This window comes from Podarcis liolepis, assembly GCF_965112155.1.
Source record: "Podarcis liolepis genome assembly, chromosome: W".
Taxonomy (NCBI): Eukaryota; Metazoa; Chordata; class Lepidosauria; order Squamata; family Lacertidae; genus Podarcis; species Podarcis liolepis.
Window position 1 is genome coordinate 22,426,803 of NC_139568.1, and position 18,046 is coordinate 22,444,848.

At 41.9% G+C, this 18,046-nt stretch overlaps 1 protein-coding gene across 1 annotated transcript in view; it reads right to left on the reverse strand.

Moving 5' to 3' along the window:
* Nucleotides 1–15,572: 15,572 nt before the first annotated feature.
* LOC310697689 (four and a half LIM domains protein 1-like) overlaps nucleotides 15,573–18,046 on the reverse strand; it is a 44,139-nt gene continuing 41,665 nt past the window's right edge. The window contains exons 5-6 of the mRNA XM_083484385.1: nucleotides 16,408–16,594; nucleotides 15,573–15,925 (exon numbers count right to left, since the gene is read on the reverse strand). Coding sequence (XP_083340511.1) covers nucleotides 15,771–15,925; nucleotides 16,408–16,594 — 342 coding nt within the window. The 3' untranslated portion in view covers nucleotides 15,573–15,770. The remainder of the gene's footprint in view (nucleotides 15,926–16,407; nucleotides 16,595–18,046) is intronic.

The following is an 18,046-nucleotide window of genomic DNA, read 5'->3' on the forward strand; positions in this document are numbered from 1 at the left end:
ACACAATGGGCTGCATGTGATTGGCTAATTCCGGAATTCTCCTGTAGGCCAATCAGGTTGTGGATTCACTTCTATCTGGAGCATGATTGGGTGGTTCCTGCCGACCAATCATACTGCTGCATTGTTCTAGGACCAATCAGACTGCTGCATTCTGAATCCTATTGTTCTAGGACCAATCAGACTGCTGCATTTTGGATCCTATTGTTCTAGGACCAATCAGACTGTTGCAGTTTGGATCCTATTCAACTCAGTACATAACAGTATTCTTGCCACCTCTTCTTGATGTCTTCTGCTTCTGTTAGGTCCTTACCACTTTTGTCCTTTATTATGGTAATCTTTGTACGAAATGTTCCTTTCATTTCTCCAATTTTCTTGAACAGATCTTTGGTTCTTCTCATTCTGTTGTTTTCCTCTATTTCTTTGCATTGCTCGTTTAAGAAGGCCTTCTTGTCTCTCCTTGCTATTTTTTGGAAATCTGCATTCAATTTCCTGTATCTTTTAGCATCTCCCTCGCATTTGGCTTGCCTTCTCTCCCCCGCTATTTGTAAGGCCTTGTTGGACAGCCATTTTGCTTTCTTGCATTTCCTTTTCATTGGGATGGTTTTCGTTGCTGCCTCCTGTATAATGTTGTGAGCCTCCATCCATAGTTCTTCAGGCACTCTGTCCAGCAAATCTAAATCCTTACACCTGTTCCTCACTTCCACTGTGTATTCATAAGGGATTTGGTTTAGATTGTATCTTACCGGCCCAGTGGTTTTTCCTACTTTCTTCAGTTTAAGCTTGAATTTTGCTATAAGAAGCTGATGATCTGAGCCACAGTCAGCTCCAGGTCTTGTTTTTGCTGACTGTATAGAGTTTCTCCATCTTTGGCTGCAGAGAATATAATCAATCTGATTTTGATGCTGCCCATCTGGTGATGTCCATGTGTAGAGTCATTTGTAGAGTCATTTGTAGAGTCCATGTGTAAAGGGCCAGATAGGCGGGGTCAAAATAAAAAATATTATTATTATTATTTAATTAATTGAGTCTTGTCGTTATCTAAGTGGCGTGACTGTTCTTTGACAGAGAATAGAAGAAATAATGAGGAGGACCCGGAAGGCAGAGCAGAACGATGCCAAGGTAAATGCCTTCTGACGTCAGCTAAGGCATTGGTTGCCTCTGATTTCTGTTGTTAGTGTTCAAGGGGAACGTTGTTGGCGCTTGTCTTAAAAAAATTGGTTTTCTCTGAGCTTCCACAGCTGCACCCTGATTTGAAGCTGATATGCTGTGGCAGATTTTATTTTATTTTATTAGAATTTTTACTGGTTTTTGCACATATTTTCTTTTTTTTGCAAATATTTTTTATTACATTTTCTATAAAAACTTCCATCTTTCCATTTTCCACATCACGTATTTTAGTTTGTTGAACCTCCCTCCACTCCTCTGACAGTCATCCATAATAATTCTCCTATTTACACATTTCTTAATATATAGTATCACCTTTAAGTAATTTCTTTATATCCTTATTTACATTTTTGCGATATTCCTCACTTTTCACAAAGCCTCTTTAAAACGCACTAGCGTTGTATTCTCCTCACATATAGTTTTCAAATACTCTCTAAATTTTTCCCAATCCTCCAAAAACTTATGGTCTCTTTGAAGTCTAATTTTCCCCGTTAGTTTGTCTAATTCCGCATAATCAATTAGTTTATTTCTCCATTCGTCCAGAGTCGGTACTTGTTCTTGTTTCCACCTTTGAGCTATCAGCGTCCTCGCGGCAGTTATTGCATATTGGAAAAGTTTGAAATCCTTCCTTTTAATTTCCCTTCTGGTTATCCCTAGTAGAAAGGTCTCTGGTTTCTTAACAAAGCTATATTGTAGCATTTTCCTTACTTCATCATATATTTTTCCCCAGAAACCCTTCACTTTCTCGCATTCCCACCACATGTGCATAAACGTGCCCTCTTTCTCTCTACACCTCCAGCATTTATTACAGATCTTATACATTTTGGCCAATTTAACCGGTGTTAAGTACCATCTATATACCATCTTCATGGCATTTTCTTTTAGTGTTATGCATGCTGTGAATTTCAGATTTTGATTCCATATCTTTTGCCACTCTTCCAGCTCTATACTGTACCCTAGATCTCTGGCCCAGTGGATCATGACCTCTTTCACCTCCTCATCCATCGTATGCCATTCTAGTAGGATTTTATACATTTTTGATATGATTTTACGATCATTATTAACAATTTCTGTTTGGAACTTCGAATCCTTTTCCTCATACCCCTTTTCTTTCACCTCCTTTTTAAACATATTACTTATCTGCCAATAGTGCAACCAGTCCCGTACATGTTCTTTCACTTGTTCATATCGTTTAACTGTCCATTTGTCCCCTTCTTTGAATACCAGGTCTCCATATGTGACCCAGTTACTTCTCATATTGAGTTGCTTAATTCCCATCATCTCTAAAGGGGATAGCCAATGTGGTACCCCCCTTTCTAATATATTTTTATATCTGATCCATACTTCGATTAGCGATTTCCGGAATATATGATTTCCAAAAGATTGATGACCTTTTTTACCCTCCTGCCATAAATAAGCGTGCCACCCGAACCTATTGTCGAATCCCTCTAAGTTCAATAATTTCGTGTTTTTGAGCTTTATCCAATCTCTTACCCAGCAAAGACATGATGCCTCGTAATACAACTTCAAGTCTGGCAGGGCAAATCCTCCTCTCTCTTTTGCATCCGTTAGCAGTTTATATTTAATTCTCGGTTTTTTGCCCTGCCAGATATATCTTGAAATCGATCTCTGCCACTCCTTAAAAATTTTAACTCCTCTTAATATTGGGATCGTCTGAAATAAAAATAGTAATTTGGGTAGCACGTTCATCTTGATCATTGCTTATTCTACCCCAAAAGGATAGTTTTAACCTTCCCCATCCTTCCAGGTCCTTCTTAATTCCTTTCCATATCATAACATAATTATTCTGGTACAGATCAATATTTTTTGGTGTAATCCAAATTCCGAGATATTTAACCTTTTTAACAACTTCAATTCCCATTTGTTGTTGGAACTCTTCAATCATTGATTGCTCCATATTTTTAGTTAGAATTTTAGTTTTTTTCCTATTTAATGTGAAGCCTGCCACTTCCCCAAATTTACCAATTTCCTCTAACACTTCCTTTACGCTGTTCATCGGGTCTTCCACCGTAATGATCAAATCATCAGCGAAAGCTTTGGTTTTGTATTCATTTTGGCCTACCTTCACCCCTTTTATCCTTTCATTTTTCCTAATTGAATTCAGTAGGATTTCTAGGACCAATATGAACAGCAGGGGTGAGAGCGGGCAGCCCTGTCTAGTCCCTTTTGATATTTCAATTTCTTCTGTTATCACGTTGTTCACTATCAGCTTCGCTCTTTGTTCGGTGTATATGGCCTTTATTCCGTTGTAAAAATCATCCCCGATCTCCATATTTTCCAAATTTTTCAGCATGAAATCCCATGATATGTTGTCGAATGCCTTTTCGGCATCTACAAACATTAATATTGCTCGTCTCTCAATCCTTACTGACAGATATTCCAATATGTTTATTATGTTCCTCACGTTATCTCTCATTTGTCTGCCAGGAAGGAAACCCGCCTGGTCTGCATGGATAATACTCAGTAATACCTTTTTTAGTCTCTTTGCCGTTATTCCTGCATAGATTTTATAGTCCGTATTCAATAAGGAAATCGGTCTATAATTCTTTACTTGTGTTGTATCTGCATCTTCTTTGGGGATAAAGGTTATATACGCCTCTTTCCACGTCTCTGGGATCTCTCTTTCTTTTAAGATGTTATTCATTACCTCTTTTAGTGGTTTTATCAAGTCTAATCTCAATTCTTTGTAGTACCTTGCTGTAAAACCATCTGGTCCTGGTGCCTTCCCGTTTTTCAACTCTGCTATGACCCCCGTAATCTCCTCATTCTCTATCGGAGTATCGGTTTTTACACATATTTTCATACATAACATCACAGTACGCAAAAATAAATGGAATATTTGGCTCCATTTTTGGACAAATACTTGCCTTGTATTGCATCTTAAGCTGTTAGTCAATAGCACCATTTCTGCATATTCCTGTAACTTACTTTCTCAATCCGATATAGTTAGAACTTTCCAGTTCATTGCTACCACTGTTCGAGCTGCAGCCATGGCATATAGGAAAATTTCTCTTAGATTTTTCGGAAATATCTCTTAGGTCTTTGGGATAAATAGAAGAGATATTTACGAAATCATAATAGTGATATAATGTCTATGGCAGCATTTGATGGACCTTGTCTAATGAAACCCATGAGAAATAAGAAAACGGTACAAACTGTTGTAAGAATGCATTAGAAAAATATATAAAGAACAAGCTAATAGTGACAGGTACATTCATTATCAGAATGAGAGTATACACCGGGAAATGATAGAAAACCAAGTTACACTCTTTTAATTTATGTTAATAAATAGATGAGAAAATAAAAGAGATATTAAAAATATAAATTGAGTTTAATGTCTGTAAAGATATAGAATACAGTGGTACCTCGGGATGTGAACGGGATCCATTCCGGAGCCCCATTCGCATCCTGAACGGAACGTAAGACGGGACAGCGCGTCTGCATGTGCAGCTTTTCGCCGCTTCCGCGCATGCGTGTGATGTCATTTTGAGCGTCTGCGCATGCGCGAGCGGCGAAACCCGGAAGTAATGCGCTCCGTTACTTCTGGGTCGCCGCGGAGCGCAACCCGAAAGCGCTCAACCTGAAGCGTATTTATCCCGAGGTATGACTGTATTACTTGTAGATGGTTTTTGTTTATACGGTTTATATTTTTGTTTATTCAAGAAGATGTACACCTTATTTGTTATATAAGATTGTCAATAAGGCATCAATAAAATTTAAAAAGAAAAAGGAAAGAAAAGAAACGTTTGGCTCCATAAGCCTGTGACTTTCCCCCTCTCCGATTGATGGCTTTCAAAAATATTCTCTTCATATTGCAATCTCCTACCTTTCTTCTTACTATTAAATCGTCGTCTTATATATAAACTAAAAAAACGAGGATAAGTAACGAATGGTAATTTTAACTGGACAAAACTTCCTGCGACCCGACTAGCGATGTAAGTTTTTTACAATTGTCTTTCAGATATAACATAAATTGTCCCACTCTTTCAGAAAAGTCCAATCCCGCTGGTTTTCCCCCATCAGTTTGGCCAATTTGGCATAGTCCAATAATTTCATCTGCTGCTCTTGTCGGCAGCTTTTAAGGCAGAATACTCTTCCTAGAGGCAAATACGGGTTGCCTAAGCGGTGAATAAAAATGATTGCATATTAGGGAAATGTATTCTGGCAACCTCCCTCTTGCAGTCTTTTGAGACTACAACTGACAGCTTTAATTATTATTATTATTATTATTATTATTTATTTCTACCCTGCCCATCTGGCTGGGTTTCCCCAGCCACTCTGGGCGGCTTCAAACAAAAGATTAAAATACAACAATTAATCAAATATTAAAAGCCACTCTGGCCAGCTTCTAATAATTATAATAATTATAATAATTATAACTTATTATTTCTACCCTGCCCATCTGGCTGCACTCTGGGCAGCTTCCAACAAAGATTAAAAATGCATTAAAACATCAAACATTCAAAACTTCCCTAAACAGGGCTGCCTTCAGATGTCTTTTAAAAATAGGATAGTTGCTTATTTCCTTGACATCTGATGAGAGGGTGTTCCACAGACCGGGGGCCATCACCAAGAAGGCCTGGTTCCCTGTAACCTCGCTTCTTGCAGGGAGGGAACTGCCAGAAGGCCCTCAGGAGAGGGATCCCGGCGTCCGGGGTGGAGACACTCCTTCAGGTCTACTGGGCAGTTGAGGGCTTTCAAGGTCTGCACAGAAACTTTGAATTGTGCCTCAAAACATATTAGGGGCCAACGTAGGTCCTTCTGAAACCAGTGTTATGTGGTCTCAGTAAGACTTGAATTGAAATCTTTTATTTTACAGAAAAGTTCAACCTTGCTGGAATCCTCTTAATATTGACAACCAGAGGAACGTTTCCTCTGCTGGGCTGTTGAAAGCATTCAAGGTCCACACCGACGGTTTGAATTGTGCCTGGAAACGTCCCGGGAGCTAATGTAGGTCTTTCAGTACCGGTGTTATATGGTCTCAGTCAGACTTTATTTTACAGAAAGGTTCACCCTCGCTGGCATCCTCTTAATGCACTTTGAATTTTGCCCGAAAACGTACTGGGAGCCAACTTAGGTCTTTCAGGACTGGTGTTATATGATCTTGGAAAGACTTGATTTAAATCCTTTACAGAACGGTTCAGCCTTGCTGGCATCCTCTTAATAGTGACAACCAGAGGAAAGTTTCTTCTACTGGGCCATTTAGGGGTTTCAATGTCTGCACTGCCACTTTGAATTGTGCCCGGAAACGTCCCGGGAGCCAATGCAGGTCTTTCAGGACCGGTGTTATATGGTCTCTGTCAGACTTTCTTTACAGAAAGGTTCAACCTTGCTGGCATCCTTTTCATATTGACAACCAGAAGAAGGTTTCCTATGGCTTTTGATGTCCTTCAGATGCCAACTGGGCACAGGGCTGTCTTACAACCAGCAACTCATCTTGCAACTGACTTTCTGCTACCTCTAACACAGACCAACGACAAGTCCAATGTGGAGGATGAAGGTGTCAAAGAAGACGAGCTGGGCCTCGAAAAGCAAGATCAGCCTGGTAAGGGGCAGCCCTGCAACTGTTTATCACAGTTTAAATCCCTAGTCAGGAAAACTTGAATTAAAAATCTCTTTCTTTACATAAAGGTTCAGCCTTGCTAGCATCCTCTTCATCTTGACAAGCAGAGGATGGTTTCTTTTTTGGAATGATAAATTTCCAGAGTAGTTTTTACTGTTATATCAAAAGTGACTGATTTGGTTCTACTCTTAGAAAGACATAGACAGATGATGATGATGAAATGGTGGTGAGGAAGGAGAAAATGAATCATTTCCTTCATCACAATTTAAACCATTTATTTAACTAAAGCAATAATATGATAATAACAATAATTTAACTACTACTACAGTGGTACCTCTAATTACGAACTTAATTCGTTCTGGAGGTCCGTTCTTAACCTGAAACTGTTCTCAACTAGAGGCGTGCTTTCACTAATGGGGCCTCTTCCTCGTCTTCCGCCCTCTCCCAAACCATTTTGCCATTCCCAAATATTTCAGAGCAGTGCCTTAGGTCAAAACGAAACCAAATGTATTTTTGTATGATCACTCTTTTCGTTTTGGCAGAGACAATCCTTTGGACAAGCATGATGATGCCGGGTTTCCCCCCCTGTGCAAACCAATGCCTGTTGAATGCTGTACGTAAACACATATTCACTGTTAAATGAATTTTCCAGTTGAAAGCAGCCTGCGGTTGGTTTTTAACAGATTATCCAAAACTGTTGCTGTCGGCAGGGAGGAATGCAGAGATTTTGAAACTGACTTTGTATTGACCTGTTCTTGGTCTAATAATAATAATAATAATAATAATAATAATAATAATAATAATAATAGATTCAGGTAGGTAGTTGCGTTGGTCTGATGCAGTCGAAATAAATTAAAAAATTGTCCAGCAGCGCCTTAGAGACCAAAGAAGATTGTTCTGGGTATAAGCTTTCGTGTGCATGCACACTTCTTCAGATACACTGAAACAGAAGTTCCCAGAACCTTATATATAGAGAGAGGGTGGGGTGGAGTTTTTCTTCACAATTACTGTTAAGAGTTTGGGTGTAATCTTCGACATCTATGGAGGCACAGGTTGCAGCTATAACAAAGGTGGCATTTTTTCATCTCTGCCAAGCTAAGCAGTTGGCTCCTTACCTCTCTCACACTGACCTAGCCACTGTGATCCACACAACGGTCACCTCCAGGCTTGATTATTGTAACTCGCTCTACGTGGGGCTGCCCTTGAGACTGACCCAGAAACTCCAGCGGGTGCAGAATGCTGTGGCGAGACTCCTTATGGGGTCCTCACTGTGGGATCACATTCACCCGGTGCTATACCAGCTGCACTGACTCCCGGTGGAGTACAGGATCAGGTTTAAGGTGCTGGTTTTAACCTCTAAAGCCCTATATGGCCTAGGACCCTCGTACCTACGGGACCGCTTCTGCTGGTATGTCCCACGGAGGACCTTACGGTCTTCAAACAAAAACATCTTGGAGATCCCGGGCCACAGGGAGGTTAGGCTGGCCTCGACCAGAGCCAGGGCTTTTTTTGGGAAAGGCAAAGTTGTTCAGCTTTAGGAAGCAAATGAATGGATGAAACGGAAGGAATGAATGTAACGGAAGATATGAATGAATGAAACCAAATTAGCATAGCGATATACACAGAACATAATAGGAAGCAGTGGTTGTTGAGCTATTTCTATTCTTTCATTCTTTTTTTAAAATTTTGGGAGGGGGGAGATCCCTGAGGGGCCAGAGATTGACCAGGAACGCCCTGCAATCTACCAGTAGATCGTGATCTACCTGTTGGACGTTCCTGTTCTACATGATTCTGTTCCATAGACATGGTACAGCCTAGTTTGCGGGACAGGAATGTTTGGAAATCAGGCACAAAATCAAAATCAATTGGGCATTTCTCTGAAAAGTGGCCTTTGTCCCAAATTTCTTGGCGTCTTCCGGCGTTGTGAACCTCTGCCTTTTCCCCTTGAAGAAGGAGATGCCCTCTGGGAATTCCCACCTATGTACTATCGAATTTCCTTTTAGGGCTTCTACAACAGGTTTATATTTCTCTCTTCAATCGCCTGGTTGGGATTATCTTTTTTTTAAAAAAAATATTTTTTATTAACAGGCCAATCACATCACATTATCCAAATCACATTAGTTCCAAATTATACAGCCAAATTTTAAATTTTGTTGGGGGTACCCATACATCAAGCTCCGCACGAGTCCAAACATCACTTATATTACTGCTTTAATTAAACATTTCTATCCAGTTCAATCCAGATAGTCCTTTATTACTTTCTTTCTCTTCTTGTTCTTATCGTATATTCCTTTCTTTGCGATCTCTGATAATTTTCACAAGCAGATTGAAAACAGGCATCCTTTGTGTGGGTTTTGTACTCTTCAAAGATCATATCACTCAGGGACAGCCTCTGTTCAACGCTTCCAAAAAATAAATAAATTAATCTTTGGTCTGTCCTTTACTTTTCTCAGGCTTGCCAAATAAATCAAATGAATTAGGGGGCTCTGTCAGATCAAGCTTGCGTTCCAACATTCCTTCTCTTTCGAATGATCCTGATTCTCCTCCCCCTGTCCTTCTTTCTCCGGCAAGCCTGTCTTGGCGAGACGCCATTTTTTAACTGCTTCATGAAAATTTTCCTCTTTCTCACCGTTCACCAATCCTCTCTCCTGTTATAATCCATCCCACACAGTTCTTGAATTCCTGCTTGTGATTAGTGAAAACGCAATGATCTTATTTCTATCAGGGGTGAAGGGTTATTAATATCACATCGTGCAAAGAAAAAAAAAGTTTTTTCCTCCACCCCCCCTTCATTCCAAACATACAGTCTCCTAGTGGTGATTCATCAGAAGATTTACTTATCCATCAGTCACTCCCGGTCACAGAGATCCATTAATCAGCAGTCTTATCTCTCGAACATTACTTGATATATGTGCTTCAGCTTCATTCCAATCGATGTTTCCAATTATAATTCTGAGCTGAAGCAACCAGCACGCGCTAATTGGAATCGGCGTCAGGAAGATCTGACTTCACTGAGGGCTCATGCCAAGTGTTCGGCACCCCCATCTCTCGGATCAGGGGGTGCATTGTGAACACCGCTGGCAAGGCAGTGCCCCCCCATCTCCGGGGGGGGGTAGGAAGACTGCATACTTCCCATAGCAGCCCCTTAATTACCTCGTATGGGTCAGAGAGATGTTATTGTCGGCCATCTTCCAACACACCACCTGGTGCCCCCCCCCCCGGTTGGGATTATCTTATGGATAATGATCTCATTTTCTTTTTCTTTTAATATAATATTGATTACATTTTTTCTTTTTCCCTTTATAACGGGGGGGGGGGGCAACTCCCAAGAGACTGTGATCTGAACTGGCAGTGATCTACCCCCTTTCAGGTCAAAGTTGCTGAGCTTTGAGGAGGAAAGCACCATTTTTAAGGGGGCGCAGGGCTTAAATGTTGAGCTTTTTTAGGGGGGCCAAAGTTGTTGAGCTTCTCTGGGGGGGGGGCAGTGACCTACCAGTGATCTATTGTAGACGTCCAGTCACAATCTACCTGTTGGACATGCCTGCTTTGTAACAACCAAATAAAATTTCTTCATCACATAGATCTTTGCTCAAATTGGGCTTTGACTTCCTCCCGTCCCCCTCCCTGACTTCCAGATGTAATCACTTTTATCTGAGCATTTCTGAATCACCCTGTTTACCTTGTCCCCATACTTATGATCTCATTTTCACCCATTCTGAGTTTTTTCTTGTTACTAGTTAGTCAAACTTTGTCTCTGGTGTCCATCAATGGTTTGATGTTCCCACGCAAGGCTTCCAGGAACGGTGAAAAATAAGGGACTCCTGTCTGTATGGGACCTGCGAAGGTTCCTGCGGTCGGAGTGAAAAAACGGAATACAAACCCAGGCAAGTTGAAGCAAAGCAGCGAAGACGCTGGACCTTTATTAAAGATTTCTGCGGCAGCAGGGTCAAAGCCAGTCTCGCCAAGGAGGAAAGGAGAAGACTCCAAGCGAGAGATGTTTCTTACTTTTTATACAGTATTGAACCAAGCACACGTGGATTCCCCGTGAGACACTTCATCGGAAGTGATATTGGTAAGAATGCGTGGAGGAAATTGCATGTCACAAACGTTTGCGTTTTATTCCTTTGTGCGCATCGAGGGTTTCATTGTGTTAATCTGCGAATGCCAGGTTTTCTGGAGACGTGTCTGGACCGGACTGTGTGATGCTGATCAGATCTGCATATTGACATGCTATCACCTAGGGCAGGGACGTCCAACTCCCAATAGACTGTGATCTACTTCCAGTGTAAAAAAAAACTGGCAGTGATCCACCCGTTGTCGTTGGATGGATCAAAGTTGTGGAGCTTTTTGGGAAAAGCCAAGGTGGTTGAGCTTTTTTTTTTAGGGCAGCAAATGAATGAATGAAACTGAATATATGAAAGGACTTCCGGGGTGGCGCCATCGGCAATGGCGGACTCCCTCTGAATTGGAGGGACTAGCTCTGTGCGAAACGGGTCCTTTCCGCTACGGCGAAGCGGGGACCCTTTTAAAAATCACAGGCGGATGAAGCCTGTGACCATGGGACTTGGTGGGCACCCTTAGCGCCCCCCAACCCGCAAAGGAACCCACTAACGTGCTCCGAAGCGAAGAGGGGGAAGTGGCGCAGTGCTGTGAGTCAACTGCTATTTCTGTGGAGCGAAACTGCACAGCCGTTGCCGGAGAGCGCTGCATTTTTCCTGGGACATTTTGGCTTCTAAAATAAGCACCCGTGAGTACTTAAACTTTGAACAATTGGACTTTAAATAAGGACTTGCGAGCAGAAAGGAATTGGACTTAAAAATTTTACTTCAATTTGGTACTGAAACGGGAAGGTCTAAACAGGAAGTCAGCCTTCCGTTTCTTTGTAGACAGAATAAAGCAAAGACAACGTAAACTAGAGCTCAGAAAATCGCTTCTAAAGGATTGGCTTTCATCATTTAAAATTGTTGAACCCCCCTTCGGCAGCAGGAGAAGAAGGGGGATCTTTTCTGGACTGTTTAAACCTGCAGAAGTGAGTTTAAAGTAAAGTAACTTTCCATCGTCCTGATCTTGGAGCGGGGTGTCAGGAATGACGTTTGAAGCTCATTGACCAGAGACAAACGCTTTTGACAGATAGCTAAAAGAAGAGAAACATAGTGATTCCATTGTTTCCTTTCGCACCTTAAAGGAACAAATATTGACAAAATATCTGAAAAAAAGGAAACTCTGTTGCTAGACTTGTCTTTAAAAGAAAGATTAAATAGAAGTTTTCCCCCTAGAGGGAGACTGTGAAACTGTAACCAACTCCTGGGAGCTGGCAGCTGTTACAGATTACAATCGTGGGAATAGACATCTGACCTTCAGGACAATGTATTCAGAAGCTTGTTAAGGGTTTCAGAACTCACAGGGTTAAAGAGTTCTGAGTGACGTCTCACATTCTTGAGGCGTGGTTTCAGACACTTACGGGAGTGGTTTACTCTGAGTGTGTCAGTGTGTGTCTCGTACGCTATGCGAGAGGAAGAATGTGCGAGCTTTCGCCGGGTGTGATTTATGCTGTTATGCTACACGATTAAAGGCTAAGAAGATAAGAGAACGCCTTGTGTGTGTTCTGATTTATTACCCACACACTGCAACCACTTCTATCCGCTGTGATTTCTCTGCTAACCGGCCAAAGAGGCAGGAGAGGACGTTTCCGTGTTCGACAAGGAGCCGAGGTGCACAGCCGAAGCCTGCAGGGCTCCATGTATGGCCCTCTTGGCCGCCATAAAGCTCTGTTGTGTGCTTTTTATAAAACAAATGCCCTACTGGAACAGCTACATGAGAAGACGAATTTGATGGCTGATTCGATTAGAAATTTTGAACAGGCAGTGGGAAATTTTGAACAGGCAGTGGGAAATTTTGAACAGGCAGTGGGAAAATATGTGGAGCCCACCCAGGAATTAAATCAGGAGTGTGCCCTGACAGAACAGGCCCAACAGGAATATGAACTTTCGGATTTGACAAACGAACTTGGAAAAAGCCAGATTTGGAAAGAAAAAGTTTGGTTTGGTTTGGAAATGGGGGGTTGGATAGACCCTCCTATGCAGGGATGTTTGGACTTTTCAAGTCTGGCAATGGGCCGTGAGATGTTTGGGATTGTGGGGGCTCTTAATTTTGGAGGGATTTTGAAACATGTCTTTAAATACCACATGGAATTTAGTGTCGATTATGGAAAAGGGGCTGATCTGTCGAGAAGGGTCAAAAATATTGCTAAGCTGGAGTTCCCACGAGTGAAACGAGCAGGAGAAAAGGGAAAATACAGTTACAAATATGAAGAAGAGTTGCGGAAGGTACATGGAAGAGACTTAAGGGCCTCGGATATAAGGATACCAAGTTAATGCGCCAGATCGATGGGATAATAAGGACTGACAAAACCCGGGACCAGGAGGAAGGGACGCTGGATGAAGATTGGATTTGTTTTTATTTCTTTTTTTCACTGCTAGGACTGTTTTATAAAATTGATGAATGTTAGAAAAATGTTGGAATGAAACTACTTGGATTTAGTAAAAATGTTTAAAGAATTATGCAAGAATATTATGGTTATGAGAAGTTGGTAAAAATAATTTTTAAGTTTTAAGTTTCAAGGTTTTTTATAGTAAGATAAGATTAAAATAGTTTAAGGTAATGTAATGACAGAATATTATGAAATATGGAAAGGATTTGCTGTGACAATTAACAACCAGGATACAAGGAAGGGGAGGAGGAGGAGGAGGAGGTCAAGGAAAGAGGGTAATGATAGTTGAGGAGTTGAGAATAATGGATTTGTTTTTAAATGTTTTGAAATGTTTGTGATGTATTTTTGTTTTTTCCCCCCCTCTCTTATTTTGAATTTGTATATGTATGGTTGGAAGTGGCTTGTTTTTCTTTTTTTCTACTTTGTTTTTCTTTTGTAACTTTAATTTTTTCCCCCCAATAAATATCATTTTTTTAAAAAAAAAAAAAGAAACTGAATATATGAATAAATGGAATGGAATATATGAATAAATGGAACAGAATGAGCATTGCGAGATACACAGAACATAATCAAAAGTTGATTATATAAAACACAGTGGAAGGTCCTGAATCCCCAGTCCAATAACAGAACTTAATCTGTTGGCCCACTTTTTGGCTAGGAAGCAAAAGTGGCTGAGCTTTTTTTGGGAGAGGCAAAGTTGTTCAGCTTTCTTTAGGAAACCAAAGTTCTAGAGCTTTTCTTTGGAAAGCCAAAGTTCTAGAGCTTTTTTAGGAAGCCAACGCTTTTGGGCTTTTGGGGGGAAGCCAACGCTTTTGGGCTTTTGGGGGGAAGCTAAAGCTAATGAGCTTTGGGGGGGGGGAATAGATCACTGAGGGGCCAGCGATCTACCAGGAACACCCCAATATCTACCAGTAGATCACAATATACCTGTTGAATGTGCCTGACCTAGGGCATGGGTAGGCAAACTAAGGCCCGGGAGCCAGATCCGGCCCAATCACCTTCTCAATCCAGCCCCCGGACGGTCCGGGAATCAGCGTGTAGAATACGCCCTTTGATTTAAAATGCAGCTCTGTGTTATTTGTGGAGCATAGGAATTCGTTCATTATTATTTTTTCCCCAAAATATAGTCCGGCACCCCACAAGGTCCGAGGGACAGTGGACCCAGCCCCCTGCTGAAAATGTTTGGCGACCCCTGCTTTTGATTGTCAAACAAATATGAAGGTATCATTGCTTGTGGAAAGCGACGTTGCAAAGGGCTCAGGCCGGCTGTTTCCTGGCTTTTGTGGGATTTTTGACACAAGTATTTTGCCCCACCCCACCCCACCCCAAGATTCAGCGTTATACAGGCAGAGGGCCTTCTCGGTGGTGGCTCCCTCTCCCATCAGATGTCAAGGAAATCAGCAACTATCCTGCTTTTAAAAGATATCTGAAGGCAGCCCTGTTTAGGCTTTTAAATGCGGTTGTTCCTGGTCAACGATCCTTTAAAACAGCCCCAAACTCTTTCCCGATCTTTTGCTCCCCAAGAAAGAAGAGCAAAAATTTTCTCTTTCAAAAGCAGCCGTGTGATTTCAGCCCACATCTTACCGCTCACTCAGAAGTTAGTAACCTACCGTACTTTTCAGTGTATAAGACTAGCGTTGTTTTTTTACTAAAAAATAATGTTAAAAGGGGGGGTAGTTTTATACCCGGGGGCAATCTCCCCCCCCCATTTTCTTAATTTTGAGTCCCCCAAGATAAAGGTAAAGGACCCCGACAGTCCAAAATAGGGGTGTCTTACACATGGGGACATGTTATACACGGAAAAAGCCTGTAATTAGCTGTATGTGCTCAGTTATCAGCAAGTACTGTACTTTTCCGTGTAGAAGACGAGGTTTTATATAAGACTCAAGGCTTCAAAGACCCCTCGGTGACCACGGCTGGTGGGCGATTTGCGGCAACGCCCCCTAAAAAAAGCTCAACAACAAAAATTTTAGTCCCCCCAAAATAGGGGAAGGGAAGTGTGGTCTATGTGGATGTGCAAAGCTTCAGCCTAAATGTCAGCTGACATCCGGGAAGCATGGCAAAAAAGCAAGAGGATGCCAGCGAGGTTGAATCTTTCTGTAAAAAAAAATGATTTAAATCAAGTATTCCTGACTAGTGATTGAAATCCAGTCTTCCTGAATCGTGATTGAAATCAAATCCACCCGGGTTATCAGTAAGTACATTTGGATGTGCAAAGCTTGAGCGTAAACTTTGGCGGGCATCCACAGAGCATGGCGAGAAAGCAAGAGGATGCCAGCGAGGTCAAACCTTTCCGTAAATAAAAAAGTGATTTTAAGCAAGGTTAGCAGCAGGTAGGATGCTAAGGCAGAGCTTTTATTGAACATCACGTATCGGATGGGGAGGGGGGAGATGCCAGGCACCTCTTAAGGATGGGGATGGGGAAGCTTAAAATGCGGGCAGGCAAGTGGGCAGGTTGTCTCCAAGCACACAGATCGAACCCCTCTGTGGAAGAGGTGAGGCCACGCCCCCCTTTGCCCCTGGCTCCTCCCCTTACAGCTTCTTGGCGCAGGTGGGGCAGTAGACTTGCTCGCTGTGGAAGACGAAGGGCTTGTTGGCCAGCGGGATGGAGCACTTCTTGCAGTTGAAGCAGTAGTCGTGCCAGGAGTGGCCTTCATGGCTGACCACGTTGGTGCCTTTCCCGAAACCTTCCGGTTCAGAGGAGGAGCAGGGAGGGAAGGGTTAAAAAGGAAGGAGAAGGAAGCACACAGGAATAGGCAAACTTGGCCCCCCAGCTGTTTTGGGACTACAACTCCCATCACCCCTAGCTAACAGGACCAGTGGTCAGGGGTGGTGGGCGTTGTGGTCCCAAAACAGCTGGAGGGCCGAGTTGGACCACCACTGCAGTAGTCCAAGCAGGAGATCACCAGAGCAGGTGCCACTCTGGGCAGGTGGGGTCTCATCCTGCATCCCAGATGGAGCTGCCCTGGACACAGAACGGACCTGCACCCCCATGAGTCCAAAATAGGCTGAGGAGCTGGTCCTTCAGAGGCACAGTTGCCCCGTTCATGGCCAGGGGGCCCACCCACAACCAGACTTCTGCCTTGCCAGGATCCGACCTCAACCTGTTAACCGCCACCCGTCCTCCAACCGCCTCCAGGCACTCACCCCCGACCCATCACTAACCCACCTGTGATTGAGTTCTTGCAACCGCTGCATTTCTTGGCCACAAAGGACTTGTAGCAATCGACACAGTAGAATTGATCCTCCACAGCTGTGAAGCGTTGCCCTCCCAGTTTCTTGGAGCAGGTGGCGCACACAAAGCACTCAGAGTGGTATGGCTGCTCCTGGTAGGCGACCCCTCCGCAGGTGATGGCCTGGGGAAGGAAGTCAGAGGTCAAGCGCTGCTTGGACTCCTGGGGAACCATTCGTCCCAGCTGCCCCAAAACCCTGTGTCACCTGTGGAAGCTTTCTCTCTTCTGTTTAAAGCAGGGTGTATAAAAATCAATGATTTAAAAATAAATAAATAAATCAGATTTTTTTTGGGGGGGGATAAATTTGAATTTATTTGACAACCATTTGTATTTAATTTTTTTCATTCAATTTAAATTTTATTTACAGTGGTTTGCATACGTCTTGGTTTGCATATGTTTTGGATTACAAACACGTCCAACCCGGAAGGGCGTGTCCCGGTTCACAACCTTTTTTGGATGACAACCTCTTTTTTGGATTACGAACAAAAAATTTTGGGGAGGCCCCATTGACGAAAGGGCGCCTTGGGCGCCTTGGCTGTTTTGGTTTACGAATGGACCTCCGGAATGGATTATGGTTGTAAACCAACAGGGGTCGAAAAACATTTTTGGCAGTGGGCCGGTCCACTGTCCCTCAGACCTTGTGGGGGGCCAGACTATATTTTTTTGGGGGGAAATGAACGAATTCCTATTCCCCACAAATAACCCAGAGATGCATTTCAAATCAAAGCACACATTCTACTCATGTAAAAACACACTGATTCCCAGACCGCCCACGGGCCAGATTTAGAAGGTAATGGGGCCGGATCCAGGCCCCAGTCCTTAGTTTGCCTACCCATGATTTACAACATAAATCCACCACAACTCAAATCAACAAATCCACCACCATTAGACATGAACGTAACATAAAAGAAACGACAAAATAAAAGACTTCATTTATGCTGTGCATGGTCTCCTTATTTCCTTCTTATAAACTGTTTCCTTTATGAATTATTATTACAATTTTTTCAAATTATGACTTTAAAACCCCCACCAAGTCTTTATTTTGATTTAAATGGGATTTTTTTTTTTAATTCAAATCGGGATTTTAAAAATAAAATCTTTGGGAGGAAAAATCTTTCTAAATATACTTTTCTGTTTAAGTTACATTATAGTCCAAAAGCTATTCATCAGGATTTGTTTTTAAGTGCTAAAACTCAGTCTAAGGTTTGTTGTTGTTGTTTAACCGCATCAGTTAACAAACGTGGATCCATATACTATCATGTTATTCTTTTAGTGAAATAAATTGTTTACATTGTTATGAAGGAAATGATTCTTTTTCTCCTTCCAATCAAGTACAGCAGAAAAATTGTCCAAATAGAAACAGTTAACTTATTAAACCTCATAATCATTTCATCATTATCTGTCAATGTATTTCTAATAGTAGAACCAAATCAGTCATTTTTTAAATAATAATTTTATTAAGTTTTCCATTTAACAATCCAATCATATCACATTAATTATTCCAAATTATACCAATACATATTACATAATCTGAATATTTTGCCAAATTTTAAATTTTTTGTTGTGGGTTCCTAT